The sequence below is a fragment of the Ornithodoros turicata genome, unplaced genomic scaffold, assembly GCF_037126465.1.
Source record: "Ornithodoros turicata isolate Travis unplaced genomic scaffold, ASM3712646v1 ctg00000946.1, whole genome shotgun sequence".
NCBI classification, from domain to species: Eukaryota; Metazoa; Arthropoda; class Arachnida; order Ixodida; family Argasidae; genus Ornithodoros; species Ornithodoros turicata.
This window is the reverse complement of record NW_026999422.1, coordinates 183,027-201,328: the sequence shown is the minus strand read 5'-3', so window position 1 is coordinate 201,328 and position 18,302 is coordinate 183,027. Positions and strand designations below refer to the sequence as shown.

General features: G+C 48.0%; 1 protein-coding gene across 2 annotated transcripts; it reads left to right on the top strand.

The window, feature by feature from the left end:
• The first annotated feature begins 1,462 nt into the window (after nucleotides 1-1,462).
• On the top strand, nucleotides 1,463-16,962 carry LOC135375810 (uncharacterized). 2 transcript variants are annotated; one of them, XM_064608456.1, is made up of 5 exons: nucleotides 1,463-1,619; nucleotides 11,137-11,282; nucleotides 12,238-12,320; nucleotides 14,498-14,581; nucleotides 16,751-16,962. In XM_064608456.1, the coding sequence occupies exons 2-5, from the start codon at nucleotides 11,164-11,166 to the stop codon at nucleotides 16,879-16,881; spliced, it is 417 nt and encodes a 138-aa protein (XP_064464526.1). In that variant the 5' UTR covers nucleotides 1,463-1,619; nucleotides 11,137-11,163; the 3' UTR covers nucleotides 16,882-16,962. The 2 variants fall into 2 exon arrangements, with proteins under 2 accessions (XP_064464526.1, XP_064464525.1); XM_064608455.1 differs by lacking the exon at nucleotides 1,463-1,619 and adding an exon at nucleotides 7,190-7,265.
• The last annotated feature ends 1,340 nt before the right edge of the window (nucleotides 16,963-18,302 follow it).

Here is an 18,302-nt window from a genome sequence, read left to right as displayed (position 1 = left end):
TTCTCTTCTCACCCTAAATGGTGGATTGTACACTTCAATTCCTTGGCGGAGACACGAAACATTGAAGCTCTTATCTACCAATATGGCATCACCACCCAGACAACCACATACGTCCGAAAGACGTCCCAGTTTGGTCGGAACGTCTTGGTCCTCTGCTGACATCTGCGGGATGTCCAGTGGACGTCGCTCTGGGATATTTTTAATGTCCCAATAATGTCGGAAAAAGGCAGACACTTCTGATGTCCTGAGGATGTCTGTAGGCTTTAAAAACTGACTAAGAGAGCACTGTGAGCTGATCTTCATTCTTCTTGCCCGTGAAGCAGACCTGACCAGAAATTTAGTTCTCCCACCACTTATTATAGATTTATAGAACAGTTGCAAATTTTCTAAAGCTCGTACCCCTTGATCGCTTGTCGGCGATGACAGCACAGTTTCGTTCAAGGTGAAGATTTAGAACGCTGCTCTGTAAGACACATCCACTATCTGACGTGGATCCTGTAAACAGCTCTGACACAAAGTTTACAAGACCATTTGGCGAAACGCAGATGAGCCCTTTGAATGTGTTTGAAGGTTTGTGCGATGAACATGTGCTAGATTGCACGATTACCAAAAAATTATGCGATGAAAAAAGATGAATGAATAAAATAAAGGCAGTTTATCTATATTTTGGTGGAGCACCATGACCTTCCACAGGTAAAATCATAAACGCAGGCTTGCAGGTGGAATAGATCCGTGATACAAAAGCCAGAGCAAAACAAAAGCTGCCGGCCTCTCGCTCCGTATTTTTGTTTGGAATAATATATATGCTGTGTTCTTTAATTTTTGTATAGCCACTTTTACCAGTGTCTGCGATATTTCGATATTTTGTGATTTACAGTCATGTAAGCGAGAGAGAGAGCGCAGTGAAAGCATTTGGTCGCACATCCCAGGCTGTACTGCCTGGCCTTCGCCCAGTATTCTTGTTTGGAATAATATATACGCTGTGTTCTTTACGTGTTACCTATAGTGTGATATTTCTTTACATAGCAGAGCTGTATTTTGGAGAAGTATTGTTATTACACATTACAAGTGTTTGGAATTGTCATTAATGAGAGTTCGTACCTGTTGTTCTAAAGCGTCAGCACAATTGCCGTCCTGAGCTGTACTGGCTGGGCTCTCCCCTGTTCTGTTTGTTTAGAATAATATTAGTGTGTTCTTTGTCCCCGTCACTCGCAGAGTTGAATCTTGAAGTAATGTTGTTCCTTGTCAGTACAAGTGTGTGGGATTTTTATTCATTCATATCTGTGATAGCCTAAATCACAAGTGCAATGGCAGTCTTCCAGCCTGTGGCATGCGAGTGTTATTCTGTATGCTATATAACTCCAATTCATGCACATAATCTCATCTGAAGGTGAATATCATAACATATTAATACCAGAGAAATGACAAAAAATTCATCTCAACAACAACAAAAATTAAGCTAAATAACTAGAAGGAAGACAACGAAAAAAAGAAGAAAAGGCAATTCCAGAGGCTGATGCAACGTGAAGACGCCACGGCGGATACAAATTCAAACTTCAAACGGCGAGAGGAGAGGAGAGAGTGGCAGTTGGGAATTTGGAGTGGACCCGTCGGAGCAGGTTGGTTTTCTCTTCAGTTGCCGTCGCAAGGATGGTGTTCCTGTGCAGTATTTTCGTGTGCTTTAGTGCGCTTTGTAAGACAATGCGATGACAATGGCAGGCGCCCACAGCTCCCCATAGAGCCCATAGTTTGAGATAATTCAGCCAACACTGAACATACGACCAATGAAAATGAGTCGTGATGCCTAGCAGCCAACCAATCAGCAACCTCTCAGTTTGGCTCGGCTTTCGGCCGGCCCTGGCTGCCATTGACTTCTACTGGTTTTCATACCTGGGGCCCGTTATTCCAAAATAACTAAGACATTTTTGCTAGGCGAAATACATATTTATTGATGCAACGTATAAACTCAAATGTTTGACTCATATATTCACCGTGCGTACAGGACGTTTCGTTCCTTGAATAGACAGCAGACAAACCAAGTTCGAACTTGCAAAGCACACATACAGTCTACTTCTGGAGGCGAGCGAAGTCCACGAGTGCGTGCGTTTCACAGATGAGCATCTTCTTCTCATTCTGGCGATGCACAGTAGGTCACACAGTCACGGGAAATACTTTTGTCGTTACGGACACTCTCTTCTTAGTCACTGTATTTGAAAATGCGACAGCGCTCGAAAGTGTTCCTCAGGCGTCAGCTCACCAAGCATTCCAGTTCCGACCCGGCAAGAATGTCCATAGGTCGACAATTTATCGGAGATCAGTACAGAGTCCAAACCCGCGCGTACACTTCCTCTTTGGGCGTTGTGGTCAACCGACATCGGCGAGCCGCGGAGACGCAGCGTCCTTGCTTGGAGCTGCCCGCCTGGCCGACTGCCCAGACCCAGACTGTCCGCGAAAAGTGAGCTGTCAGATATTTCGAAACTTTATCAACCAATCCCGGAGCGCGCATCCTCCTTTGGCCAATGGGCATCCGTCATGATGCCTGACGATGTAATACCACGTGACTGTGACGTGATTTTATTTTTCTACTGCCGCAAATGCGGGGAGCTGTGGAGGCCTGACAATGGTTTCTGTGCAACACATTGTCGATTTCCCGGAAGAGTTTTGACGCCAAGAAGACGTAAACGGTGTAGGGGCAAGAACGCACTGTGAAACGCCAATCGGACGGCACGTTGCGAATGTTTGCAGGTATGAGTGATAACCGTGATATTTTGATTACTATTAATTAGATGTTCCATTTTAGAAACTTAGAAGGAACTTGAAGAGAAACAGGATAAGGAGATTCCGAACGTACGGTGAAGAGGAAGGGGTGTATGTCGCGACCTGCATGAAAAACAAGAGTGTCATGTGTCATCTTCTGGAAGAAAATACAAGATGTGAGCCCGCCAACGAACGAAAGCTCCCTGTGGTCTCTGAGTGCATCCCACACTCAGGCGTATATGCTTTGTCTAGACACAGTGAGTGATCAGACTTGTACTACGTAGTATGAACATGTAGAGACGTATTGATTATTTCTTTCTGCTCAGTGTGTGCTTTTATCAAAATAAACGGTATTTATATGAGCAGTATGTGCATATCTACGCATTATTTTCGGTCATGCATTCAGTGGTCCCAGCTGCTAAGTGGCTGGATCCTGGACAACTTAGCAGAGGGGACCACTGGATCAATTCCATTGGTTCCACTTGAAGTGGGACCATCGTGAAGCTGGTTCCAATTTCAACTGGTCCCAGTCACTAAGCAGTCCCACACCCAAAGTGGGACCTGTCCAATAAACCACTTTGAAGTGGTCCCACTCGATTTTCGCCTGGGATGTCAAACGAGAATAAACAGTGCCAGCTATTTAGGCATATGTCAGTCACTTTGAGAATGGAGGTAACACACCGCACCAGTGGGGGGAAGGGGGGCTACAATATGGTCCGGAAGGGCACATTTAAAAATGTCCCACAAACGTTCGGGGAAAGTCGTTCCCGTCCTGTTTGAGACATCCGCCGACCATCGTAGAGTGTTGCAAATGCAGTCCCGCGGACTGCCAACTGACTGCGTCTTTTGAACATTCGCGGATGTCCATACGACATACGAATATCCGGGTCGTGACATCATATAGACGTCCTCGGGACGCCTCTGTGTTATCTGGGCAGCTTCGAGGCGACCTAACAATCCTCTACTCGGCATTATGTCCACATCAGATATGGACCCACCCCAAAGCCGGGAAACAAAGCTGATGTAACCTTCTGTCACAGTCAACAACTGATTCGTATGTGTTGTAATGTTGATAACGCGAAAAAGTTTGTCTCTGCGCCTCTGGATTCTGACTTCAGTCGCATCGAGTAGTAATCTTGTGTTGGAAGGCTTGCGAAAAGCTTTGGGCAAATTCGTTCGTGTTTCCTTTTTGTTTGTGCAAATGTTTGTGTTTCCTCGACGGCTGGAAATCCTGTCATGTTGCGCAATTCTTCCTGTCTTTTCAGAGCCCGAACCCACGATTCGGGTTTTTGAGGACATAACATATCGCACGGAAACCTAAAAAAACGCAACTTCTTGCCCTGCACATAATAATTCGTACATACAGCAGCGGCGAAATGGCGTTTGTTTTCCAGGCAGTTCGAAACCCGGCGGGAAGCACGCGGGAGAGGGGGATGTGCGCATGCGCCGTGTCTTTTTCGCAAATGGCGGATTTACACCAGCGTGCAACATCCAGGGCCGGTGCTATGGGTGTGCACCCAACGTCGGGAAAATGCCGGGCTGACGTGTGCTTCCGACATAAAGGTCGTTGGCCCGTCCTTGCAGAAAAAGGTTGGGCAAAGCTTGGGGATTGATCTTACTCGGCCCGACTTAATACTGCCAATGTTGGGCCAATTTAGCAGACCCACGACCTACTACTTTACTAGAGACCTGGACATCCGCAATTCTCCCAGCACCGGGGTAGTAGTTCCTGCAATCGCCGCTTGGCTATGAGATTTGGCGCTATAGCTCGCACTATTCGTTACCACGTGACTTGTCGAAACCGCGGCGATGTATGGTGGGCTGTGTTGACAACGACGAAGCAGTATATAAGAGAGAGAATAGCGCGTGCTTAGCCTGTGTAGCAGTAGTAGCAGACTAAAGACGGTGGCAAGGATGATAGAGTGATTCCCTCTCTCCAATAATGCTATGTGGCGCTTGCAGCGGTCACTAGCGTAACTAACCCATGACCCGTCTCTCTCATAGGGGATCGCCAGCTGTCCAGGTCTCTAGTATAGAGTAGGTCGTGAGCAGACCGACCTATAAGACATCGGGCCAACACAGGGCCAGTGTAGAATCAAGTCTGGGCAATAGCCGGCCTTTGTCGAATAGATGGCGGCCCACCGATTAACAGCAACGATGGGCCAACTATGCCCAAGCAACAAAGGTTGGGACAAGGTTGGCAATAGCTAGGCTGGCCTACCCGGTCTTGGTTGGTGTATTATCGGCCAACAAACTTGTTTCTCGATACAGATCTGTACGCTGGCCCAGAGGCGGAGAGTTTTCATTTTCCCGGGGGGGGGGGGGGGCAAGGGCGCACCGCGAAGTAAGTACTCTGGCGGGGGGGGGGGTATATGATTATTAAGAAAAAAAAAAGAAAGGAAAGGTAAGGTAAGCCAGATGGATGTCGGCTTGTTATTCCAAAAAAAAGTGAAAGGGGGAAGACAAAAAAGGCAAAGAAAAGAAGAAAGTAAAAGAAAACAAAAGACAGGAAGGAAAAGGAAAAGAAAAATGAAGAACACAAAACTAAAGCTGAAGAATCACACCCTCTGGCGGGATCCTATGATGTATGCAGAACTGGTATAGAAATAAGAGGAAGGAAGAACAGAAAAAAACAAAACAAAAAAAGAAAAACAGAGAGAACGTAAACAATGAACATGTGCACAACTGAAGGCATTACGCCTTTGGAAACTGAGTGCAAAATGAACAAAATGCATTGAATCCTCGGTGTTTGACCCGAAATGCGTGCAATATAATGAATATGGTCAATGAAATGGAGCAGCAGGAGTTGAACCCGCTCCCAACGGATATGCGTTCCGAAGATCCTACCGTTACACCTCACTGGCAGCTGCTAGTACCTTTTCGACTGCTTCGTTTCATTGATCTGATTGCGTTGGGCAAGATTCAGGCTATGTGTTGTGTCATCCTCTGTGTTTCTTCGCTTCACCTTCTACTGTGATAATGAGTAGGCTGGGCGGATACATATTTTACAAATTGCAAGGTGCATTTTCGGGGTTGGTGCCCCTTCGCTCTTTTGACCCGGGCGCGCCGTGCCCCAAAGGTTGGTGTCAGTCTCTTAGCGGGACTTTCCGGGGGAGGCGGCGCCTCCCCCCCTAGTTCATGACCACTAGAGTGACCACACCGAGACCACTAGAATCAAGCAGCACTTTCTTTCCTGAAGAAGAACAGACACTATACACAGGTTATCTCGCGAGCTTCCACTAATTCGAGAGTCCTGTTCGCGTATGAGTCAAAATGAAGGGTGAGGTGTCCAAGTTTAATTCTACGCCTACACAAACAACACTGAAATGAGGAATTGCTTGTCATATTAGCTCACCATGAAGATAACGTCTCTGTTTCTTACTGCTTTTGGTTTGAGACAATCACTTGGCCAATCGAAAGTCGAACCACAATTCCGCATTTCCCTCTCCCCGAGACAACATATCGAGATTAGACCAAGCTTGGCAAGAGCTTGGCTAGCCAATCTAGCCTTGCTTGGCAAGTGCTTGGCCAACGAGCTCGTTTCTTGGTACAGATCTGCCGCCTGGCCGACGGCTTGCCAAACCTCGCTCTGCCTATCACTATGCGACATTGCGCCAACGTTGCCTGGCCGAAAGAGTCGTTGTCCAACTGTCATCGGACTTTTTTCCAACTGTCCAAGCGTCTTCAGCTGCATTCTTTTCGAGCTTGTTTGCAGTGCAGGCCGACATTGGTCCGTCTTTATTACGTCAATCTCTCAATAGCACGCCCGCAACACGTTGCGCAATGTACCGGCCCAACGTCGTTCGCCAACCACCGCTGTGAGCAACATCGGACCAACGTTGGTCCAAGGTGCACTGGCCGGCTAAGTCGCTTGCCGACCAAAAACCGACTACTGGCCGATGGTTGGTAGTCGGCAATTTCCCCTTGGGCGGGGCTTGAGGCAAAGGCACATCGCGGGGCCCGTTTCATACCAGCGGTAATGAAAAGATAAGAAATGATAAGAATTCGCAGTGGGAGATTTTAGCAGTACGGGAAAATGGCAGCAGGAGAGAAGGGTGCGAAAACGCTGCTTGCAAACGCGATCAACCCGACTCAAAGTTGCCAAGTCGAACAGCGCCGTGTCTGGTGTTCGAACCTCGAGGGACAAATGCGAAATTCGCGTCATCCATGTGTTCATTGTTGTTGTAATATGTGGTTTCTCGGTTGTTGTTGTTGGTGGTGGTGGTGGTGGCGGTGACGAACCGGCTTGCCGTTGTTGGCCTCACGTATGTGGGCTGCGTCACGACTGTAGCCAGGACGTGTGATAACAGAATGATGACGGCCGAAATTTAAGATTTAGGGCTGTCACTGCAGAGTTGTCAAGAAGTCCGAGCAGTACTCATATCCTTTGAGCGAGGCCAGATTCCTGGAGAAAGTAGTCGAGGTTGCGAGTTTTGGAGTGTCTTTCAGTGAAAGAGCCTTTGGGATGTAGGACATCATCCACCGTAACAGTTCCTGCAATGGCCAAGGTATTTCTCCCACACCGATTCTCGATTGCTATAACATCAACCTCCCGTTGCACCAATGACGCTCAACAGAGAATGGAGCTAACAGATCTCGTGGTTCCGGTTTGCGAGCGTTGCGCTCAACACTCACACCGCCCTAAGACTCGGCTCACACCTCCACTCGGCGGAACCCGTCTTGTAGGCAGGCTCACAGGGCGCAGAGCACAGACATCATGTTGTCAGCTGTTTGGTCGGCTGTTTATTGAAATACATCGTGCGGAGCCCACCCCGAATGGTTTATAGTCGTTAGAGAAAGAATGTGGTAGGCAGTTCTTCTGGGGATTTTTCTTAAAAGTGGGACTTTTTCCTCATCACATGACGGAATGGCACATGACACATTCTTCTCTCATTTCTGTTTTAGTCAAAGATCGCGCGTGCGATTAAGTGCATACTTGATACAAAAAAAGGAAAAAAAGAAGGTAATTCATGGTTGAGGGCTTCGTGCGCGGGGCCAATGCAAGCGCGGGGCCTATGGTGGTCGCCTTACAGCCCCCATCCCTATCGCCGGCCCTGGCTATATCGAACTTCGCTTCAATCGCCTCCGTCGCTGAGGCGCCCAGAAGATCGTTCCAAGAGTGCGCAATGTTAAAAAAATGATTTTTTTAAAAGTGATAAACCGCTTCACTGTTTTTATTTCGAACTTTTTCATTCTGTCGATCACCTGCGCCCCCAAAATCTTGCGCCCGGGGCGACCGCCCCTACGGCACCCTTACGCCACGCTGAGAGCGTGCTGCTGCTTTTCTTCCGTTTACCGTAGGTCTTTCGCTTCCTACCCATAGACCTGTTTCTGCCTGCCAGAAGGCGCGAGCGAGCAGCAACGTCAGCGCCTTAAAATATGCAACAAGGTATATCTAAATTAGTAGCGAAAACAAGCGAAAATACCAAATCAGACCCATCGGCAAAGCTACCAACATGAGGCGCAAGCGATCCTGGGTGTTGGTAGTAGAGGTACGATCGTAAACAGAAAAAAAAAAAAACTTTACAACATTGGGCGTGGCTTATTCATAATTTCAATGCAGAAAAAAAAAACTTTCTGTTGCCCCACTCGTGCACACGTACGAAATCAACTATACCACCCGAGTACATTTCCGTGCCCTGCTCCCTTTGAGCGTGTGTCACAGTGGGTGTGTCTCTCCGTGCATCTCTGCATCCGTGTCGTGTGTCCGTGCATTGTATTACGGAGTTTCTACACTTTCTGGGTTAAACAGGAATATAGGTTAAACAGTATAGGTTAAACATATAGGTTAAAAGGAAGGTTAAACAGGAGTATCCCTATCAAGATATATTTTGCAGCTCGGCAGCATGAAAGACACAAAGTAAGGCACGAGCAAAACGATGATATGACGCACACAACAGCATTCATGCTTCCCTGGCACGTAGTCTTTTAAGTAGAGCGCAGCTGAGCGAGCACACAAGTAGCACAGTGTACTCAAAGCGTGGGTGCATGTAGGGGTGGCCAGGTGGTTTTGTTTGTTCTAATGGGCAACTCTATTGAAATCAAGCTCCACACTGATAAAACACCTGCCAACCACCCCTACGTGCTCGAACTTTCTACGCTTGGGAAGCAGCGAAGGCACCGACCTGAAATCATGAGCACGTACTAGGCCGGTAAATCAGGTTGTTGTTCCAACATCTACACCTGAGCGCCACGCGTTGCTCTTACTCAGAAAACAAGTGTACAATCTGTGCAGAACACCCCCCAAAACTGCAACCTACACCATGCAATCCGTGGCTATCCCTTTCGCGCTACTCTTCGCGCTAGTGAGCGCGTCGGGATCGCTGGATCCAGTCAATCCAATCCTCCAGGAGTATCAAGACGTTGGAGAAGTAAGTAGACGCAACAAAATAGCTGTATCTTTGTTCATTGTACCGATCGCCACTATGGACGCGGCAATTCAATGGGGAAGTCATCGTGTGGTCCTCACTGACCGCCTTGTAGCGATCGCAGTCTCTTTCATAGCCTCTACAGACCTATACGACAGCTGGACCAATAAAGCTCTCGCCTTAATAAATATGCACCCTCAATCGGGCATAAAAATAAGACGTATTGTGAAGTAAGGCACTATGATTTGAAGAGGTGCACAAAAAGAAGTTCGGGAAGTTGGTAGGTTGGTGTAAAAAAGAAAAATATGGAGACGTTGGCTCAACTCTTCTGAACGGGACGGCTACTCCATCCGCTCCAGTACGCTCACGGCAGCGAGATCTGGCCACCAAGGAGTCTAAAAGGATGTTTGTTCCACAAAAGTCCTAAGGGATGAGATCACAGAGTGAGAAACGTGTCGATGCGCCGCAGGCCAGTCACTGAGCACAGAGGTCAAGAGAGCCGTTGTTGTGTATGGACAAGACATCCCGGAGAGCTTCGCGACTTGCTGCGAATCGCTCGCAGCTGAGCAGTGTCATTCTAAAGATGTGTATGTTCAATGTCCTCTGGTATTGGATGCAGTCTGGTAAGGGAGCTATCCCGATACGGTGTAGAAACGCGCGGCCGTTCAGCTGGAATCGGTGGAGTAAGGATTCCAATGGTCTGGGCGTCCTCGACGGTATTCGATACGTGAGTGAGGATCAATCCTGTGGAGTTGTGACGCCGGTATACTCTTACGCTCAGGGGATTATCAGCGGATCAGGGAACAACAGTTGACTTCCATGTCGCAGGGATAACCCCGCAGATCCATGACATGTTGGCTAGATCCAAGAGGATAGTTTCTACATCGTGCTGAAGCCTGCTACCAGGACGACCCACTCTTGATTAAACATAACGCAGCCCATCACGTGATTTACAGCGGCTGTCGCTTGCCTGTGTGTAATCCTTGCCTGGAGGTACACAGCAACGACGTTGGGATCTCTGGGAAGGCGTACGGCACAGGACTCACAGTATTCGTGAACGCTGCTGCGAATCTCTCGAGGTGTAATGCTGATACCATCCTTAGCGCAGATGGCAGCTCCGGCCATTCGGTTTCCAGGAAGTTCGGCTCCAATGATGTAGTAGAAGACTTTGATTGGGATGGATCACGACCTCGTGGGATGGATACGTCAGGATCCATCGCAGTCTCTCAGAGTCTAACGTCGCAGCCTAAGTTATACTTATAACTCGCGTATCGTTTCCCGCTGTCTTCGTTGTTTTCGTTCAAGCTGCTCACAGTTGCTTGCAGGTAAACATTGCTTCCAGCACCGTGTGTCGGAGATTTCCGGCGCACGTCAAAAGGACCCCTGGTGGTCCAAATTATCCGCAGTCCTATCCTGCGGCACGTGCAACATGTCGCCACACTGCTCAGACAAACGTTACGTGTAACGTCACGGTACCCTCGCTCACAGTTGGTACTGGTGGCTTTGTCGTCGTCCTTTGCCTTCACGTCTGTCCGCACATCGACACCGCCGCTTTTTCTTTTACATGAGCCTACTAATGCTAACGCATTAAAATATGGAAAGCAGCAACAACTTTATTTCAGGATGACAGGTGGGGAGTACTCTACCCCATTGCTGGAGGTGAAGCGGAGAATGAAGTAATGGGTCCCGTTACAACGAGGATCGAAGTCCTATGAGGTCCAAAAAGGCGAAGAGAGCCTTGGGGGCAGAGCGTTTGTGAGCTGGATGCGGCCAGGGGCCAAGCAATTTTGTGAGGGAGAGGGGGGGGGGCGTGTCTAGCTCGTTGAGGGAGACGGAGAGTACGGAGCGGCAAGGGTCGTAGTGTGGGCAATGGGGAAGAATGTGCTCGAGATCTTCAACCTCAATATCATAGTGCCTTCAAGATAGGGGATGAATGCGAAACGAAAGGCAAATAACATAAATAGCTGAAAACTGCACGCACTTGACGTACCCATGTTGGTATCTTTTGCAGTGCTTCAAGGTTCCGGAAACATATTACATGATATATACCAACACGAAGCACCCGTCCATCCTGCCATGCACTCATAACCGACAACTTTGCGTCGGAAAGAATGGCGAGACACCGTACGAATTACGTTCCCTGAAAGATGGCAAACTGTAAGTACATCCGTCCAGGAACTCTTTCTGTTCATATAATATATATATTGTAATGTTAATACATTATAACACATTATAATGTAATACATTATACAGTGAACCCTCGTTATTATGACCCCCGTTAATATGACATTCACGCTTTATGACCGAATTCGTGGGGAACGGTTTTTTCCCCATGTAAATCCTTCCCGTTAATATGACATTCCGCTTATCGGACTATGACCGAGATTTTTGGGCACAGCTGGGGTCAAAGACACGTATTATCCTCCCGTTATTATGACCGCGTCACGCACCCCTTTGAGTGGCTGCTGAAGTTTCTCAGGAACAAAGTGACACAGTTAAAGTGGGGCGCAAAGGATTAGGGTGACTCGAGGTGTTGTTGTCCTCAATATTACTCATACCTCTTCTCGGATTGCTAAAGGAGTGAAGCACTGAAGGTTGCCTTATTGTTTTTTGAGCAACACAATGACATTAATAATGTTTGCGTGATCAATAATACTCTTGTACAGTTAGAAAAGCTGATCACTGCAAGCTACTCCAAGCAGTCATTGCTGACAGACTTTTTTATTAAATAAATTGTTGTACAGCATCATGCGTACGTTTTGTTCTGCCGTGCATGCCCTCTGGTCCCCACTGGACCGCTTTCTCGTTATTATGACAATTCGCTTTATGACCAAAATCTGCGGGAACGGAGGCGGTCATATTAACGAGGGTTCACTGTAATGTATAATTGTAGCTCGCGAGTGTTGTTGTAGATTGATTTTGTACCACTTACAGAACTTGCAACTTTTTTGTCCACCCCTCATGTAGTGCCCCTGGGCCCGTGAGGTACAAGAATAAATAAACAAATAAATATATATGGTGTGCAACTGGGAACTACACATCTGGCAGTGAAGCCTTGAGCCGCGACGTCAAGCATCGTAACCGAGCGTTCTTGATTTGTCTGGCGTTTCAGAGTACGGAGAGTAGTAACGTTCCGTGCAGAAAAATCACCATGCTACAATGTACCGAACATCCAACGGGCCCCAAAGAATGACGGTAAGTACAGCTTCTCATCGTATGGTTCACCACCCATATCGCAGATTCCGTGGGATCTCCCACTGCTCTTGTAGTAGGTGGGCATGGCTCGGCCACAGTGTATCAAATGTTAGTGGGCCGTGTAGCTGCAACGAAAGCAGAATCAATCAATTCAAAGTCAGCGAAAATGGGTGTCTCGGAGAGCTTGAGAGAGCCCATAACAATGGCGAGGATTCCGAGAGCGCGATTACATTTTACGAAAGATGCAGGGCCTTTTGTAGTCTGAGGATCATCGGCAGAAGTTTTCATACATAAAGAAAATTTATTACATTGACCTGATGGCATGCACAATGAAACCAATGAATACCAGTGGTATATTCAATGAAAAAAAAAGAAAGAAAAACAGTGCTTCCCAGCGAACTACGAATGTCTACTGGACGTACCATACCAGTAATATCGAAATACCTAAGACCGAGACGAACGTCTATAATCGAGACCTACTGTTAGCACGTTGAAATCGGTGGAGGTCTATGGAACGTGCATTGTACCCATATTCTAGACGTCCACTGTACAGCTTGCGCCAAAAGTCCACGGAACACGCAAGCGGAGTTTTTTTCAGCGCCGCGCCACCCTAGCGGCGGTCGTAAGTTGGCGGGAGCGGACAGGTCCATTCATTTTGAGGGGGCGCAGGGGATAACACAGGCAGCGACCCACCATGGCGTTTGCAGCAATTACCCCACAAGGGCATGCCCGTGGAGCGTTTTCCTATGGCAGTACGCATCTGGGAGAAAACAGGAATGACACAGAGCGACAACAGTTGGCTTCTGCAGTTTCTTTTCTCTTTTTCGTTCTGGTCTTCCTTTTATTTTGTCTGGGGATGACAAGCGCTGGCAAAAAAAAAGAAAAAAAAGAAAGAAAGAAATAGCGTACGATATTGACATCGAAAGAAGAGAGGGAAGAAGGAGCCAAATTAATTCATTAATAATTTATTTAGTATCGCGTTCACGGAGATCACAGCGGACATGCGGTCTGGCAGCGATTGACAGAGCCGGCCCACGAGGTGTATTACGCTTCCTTAAGGGACGTCCATTTCATTCCACTCCAATAAGGCGTCCTTGGACCGAACTGGCACCCGCTTTTCGCTCATTCGGAATTTCATCATGCCCCATATATTTTCAATCACGTTCAGATCCGGGCTGCACGCTGGCCACTAAAGTTGCATGATACCAAGATCGTCTAGACTGCGCTGGACAGTGTCCCGGGCAGGACATGTCCTTCTTCACATGTCCTGGGCGACATGCGAATCGGGCTTGTGTCTTACTGCAGAATGAAGCAACCATCAGGGAACGGACCGTCAAGGACGTATGAGAGCAGGTGATCTTCGATTACTCTAACGTATGCTGCTCCGTTGAAGCGGCCGTCTAGGGGGACAAGAGGCCCCGAGCCCTGGTGCGAAAGGGCGCCCCACACGCTCACGGAGTGCCATCCACTGGAGACCACGCTGTGAACGTACAGGGGAAGATATCTGATAGGGGAAAAGAATGAATACGACCGTCTCGAAGCAGGCGCGGACTCTCAAGGTATTACCTGAAGTTAGGAGGACGCCAAACCCGCCTCCTTTGGGACCACTTCGAACTAAATGTTGCCTGAACAGTAAACAGCACGTGGCTCCACTGCGCGGGGTCACATTCCGCGCAGCGTAAGGCAAAGTTCAGTCTTGCGTCTCGGTGTTCCGGCTTCAGAGCGGGCTTCTGAACCGTGACTCCGGAACGGAGACCCCCGAGGCACGCTAATCTTCGTCGTACTCGACGCTAGCAGGCTCAGCTACTTCTTTAGATCGACAGCCGTCAGAAACGGGTCGACCACGTTTGCAGCAATTATTAGTAGAAAATGGGAGGCGTACGCCTTTTTTGTGACAATTATGAACAGCATAACTGTCACAAAAAAGGCGTACGCCTCCCGTTTTCAACAAATCAGGGCAGATAACGATATCATTCGAGACTGTGGTTGGCTAGGAGCGTGCTATGCGGTGAAGTTCGTTTCTAAGAGTGTACCCTCTGTATGTGGTGTGTGGACGACGTAAAGCTACATAAATGCGTCCCATCCCTGTGGCCAGCACAAACATGAAAACAAGGCATGACTCCCTCAATGTTAATAATTACGATTTCCATTCGCTTTTTCGTCTTTCATATTTATAGGTGCCCAGCTACCAGCTTATGACTTCATGATTGCATATGCTGACTGTGGCAACTGCGTCGTCGCGAAGTTACCTACAATTAGCCGTAAGTGATGCTTTTCTCTCTACATCGAAAAGTGGAAAATCCAGCGATCAGGTGAAAATCCATTGAAGCAGAAGCATCGGGTCAGAAGCTGCCGATATTTCGGACAGAGACGGTTGTTCGTCTACCGAGCAAAGTATATGATCTGTCGGGAGATATCAATATTTCGAACAAAAACTCTTTGTTCATTGTCGTCTTTGTTCGAAATATTCGTAGCTCTCGACCATGATGCTTCTTCTTCAACTCCCTCTCCACAACACGGTATCTTTCTGATGCGATTCAGAATACTCTAGGAGCACACTATGTAACTCGCACATGGAGTAGACTTTGTTCCTGAACGCTGCTAGCACTCTCATGGAATGCATGCGAAGCACTACTTTCACAATAGGCTGACAAGAGAAATGATTACGGCTTCACAGTTGCCCATGAAGGGCCAATAAAGCAACCGCTGCTCGTACAACCAAAATACCAGTGTTGGTGGTAGCCAAGGTCCTGCTGAAGACTGGAAGGTGCTGGGTACGAATCCTACCGCCGTCTGGGCTGTCTGAGGTTTTCCCTGCGTATTCCGAAGACTTTCCAGAAGAATGTACGCACAGTTCCCTCTGAAGCCGGCCCAGGACTCATACTAATCCCCCACCACTCCTTTCTGCTGTCCTCTCTCCAGCTGTCCACATCTGTACTCCGTTCACTGCCACAGTGGCTCCGCGGCGCTAACACGTAATAATAAGAATAATAAAAACAATATTTACGGACGCGATAGTTGCGCCGCTGCACAGATACACATGGCCAAAAGACGAGCGATAGGGAAAATTTACTACGCAAGTAAAAGCTTGGATTGTGGTTAGAAAACGAAGGCATGCCACGGTCATTTTGGGCCGTGATAACAACCTTACAACCACATGATACATGATACACGATACACATGATAACAACCTTACGTGTAACCCCCCCCCCCCCATCACGGTACCATTACCATTACTTAACATACTGAGTGTTCTTCTTCAAACACTGAATCTGCTACCTTTACCCAGCTAGGTACTTCACGTTTGTTTAGCGTACGTTTCTTGATGACAGCTTTGCCCGTAGGTGCATTTAGAGATGAGCAAATTGGAATGGTACGATGAATGGTGAATGGTATGTGTCGCTCAAACTCAAGGAAACGCCTCTTTCTGCATTAACAGGCCCGGACAAAAGTTTACGGAACACGACAGCGGGGTACGTCTTCAGCGCGACACCATAGCGGCAGGCGAAAGCATTTGACTGGAGCTCGTTAACTCGCTCAGAGGGGCGGACGAGTGCGCTGGTGTCGACACACCCGCTGCAGTTTCGGTTTCACTTCTATATGCTCGCGAAGAGGTTTCGACTGTTCCCCAACGACACTAAGTGATCGGAAGTTGACCAGCCCACCTAATTAGAGGAGTCCTGTTTAACGCCTCCTCTCCTCCCTTCGCTACGTTGACATATACAGGCAGAAATCGTCTGCTACAGCAATCCGCCATTCTGCCAGTTCGAGAACTCTCAAATGATTGCAGCGGCAGATTTAAAGCTGTAACTTCGCAGATTAGAAACTGTAGACTCAAAGTGCAACGGACTTTCCAGAAAACGAGTCTTGAGAAAAATGTGGAGCCGTTTTGCGCTTTATTTCGTTCCCCTTTAGTATGCGAGGACATTCGTTCCTCGCAGACGACAGTGGCTGACGGTGGCTCGTCTGCATGGCTACGATCGCCGGAAGCACGTTCGCGATTTGCTATCGGCCGTTGAAAACCCTATCCTTATTGGATGATATTTAGTTTTCACGTCACGGCTATTAGTAAGCATGGCTTTCTCTATCTAGGTAGTGTTGGCTTGACACATTGAGCTTCCCGTGATCGTCTCGATAACAAGGATGAGTCAAGGTGGCACCATATTAGCGTATTACAAAGCCGGGACGCCAGACGAGGTCTGATTCGCTCACCCCTCTGGTCATATGAACACGTCATCCACAGAGAGCTTCAGCCCCTCGCCGAGAACACATAGTGAAACGCAAGTAGCCGAAGACTGGACGACAGACAGACGCTCGCGTGTTCTGTGAAGTTTTGTCCAGACCTGTAAATTGTCCGCTTGCAAATTAGACGTGCGGTTACTTCTTCATTGGTTTTTCTTTTCGGCTAAGATGATTCCTTTTTATTATAGCGGACGCCTGTGCAATGTTCGTGACTAACCCGGACGTCCCTCCGAGTCGCTGCTGTCTCTTTACATATGCGATCTTCTGTGGAAGCACCAAGATCCCAAGCTACGAAAAGGACAAGTGCGCCAACCTGTAAACCATTGCAAGTTGTTCAGGCGTGTTTCGCCCGTGTCAATCTCGAAACTACCAATTAAATCTCGTGTCTTCAGAATGCTACCTCAAGCACGTGTAATTTTGAGTATCATGTCACAGTGTGCGCGTTATATTCCACCCGTCTGGCAACATTACTCATCCGAGGTCGATTTTCGCCTCCGATGTGGTCAGGAGAGCGTAACAATTTCCACAGCACTGGCACAGAGCATTTAGATATGCAGGACGTCTTTTTGTCATTTTCAGATTTACAGCAAAGCCTGTGAAGTATATAAGGGGAAAACTTAGCCGAAGCTCTTTGGCTGCACGTATAGCGTATATGTTTGTAAGAGCTCAAACGTCGCCATGAAAGTAGTAGACAGCTGTTTCGGCCGTATTGGGCCATCGTCAGCAGTACGCAGGAAGGCAACGTTTGAGCGGATGGCACCAGTAGGACATGCAGCACATGATTCCTCCAGTCAGGGTGTGCTAACACACCACTGAAATCCCAGTGCAAAGCATGTGAAGCATATAAGGGGAAAATTTAGCCGATGGTCTTTGGCTGCAGGTATAGCATATATGTTTGTAAGAGTTCAAACGTCGCCATGCCAGTAGTAGACAACTGTTTCGGTCTTACCGGGCCGTCGTCAGCAGTACGCAGGCAGTCAACGTTTGAGCGGATGGCATCTGAGGGTCACGCAGCACGTGATTCCTCTAGTCAAGGTGTGCTAACACACCACTGAAAGCCCAGTGTAAAGTCTGTGAAGCATACAAGGCGAAATTTTAGCCGAAGCTCTTTGGCTGTACGTATAGCATATATGTTTGTATGTACTCAAACGTAGCCATGCCAGTAGTAGACAACTGTTTCAGCCTTACTGGGCCGTCGTCAGCAGTACACAGGCAGGCAACGTTTGAGCGGATGGCATCAGAAGGTCACGCAGCACGTGATTCCTCCAGTCAAGGTGTGCTAACACATTACTGAAAATCCAGAGCAAAGCCTGTGAAGCATACAAGGCGAAAATTTATCCGAAGCTCTTTGGCTGCACGTACAGCATATATGTTTGTATGTGCTCAAACGTCGCCACGCCAGTAGTAGACAACTGTTTCAGCCTTACTGGGCCGTCGTCAGCAGTACACAGGCAGGCAACGTTTGAGCGGATGGCATCTGAGGGTCACGCAGCACGTGATTCTTCTACTCAAGGTGTGCTAACACACCACTGAAAGCCCAGTGTAAAGTCTGTGAAGCATACAAGGCGAACATTTAGCCAAAGCTCTTTGGCTGCACGTATAGCATATATGTTTGTATGTACTCAAACGTCGCCGTGCCAGTAGTAGACAACTGTTTCAGCCTTACTGGGCCGTCGTCAGCAGTACTCAGGCAGGCAACGTTTGTGCAGGTGGCATCAGAAGGTCACGCAGCACGTGATT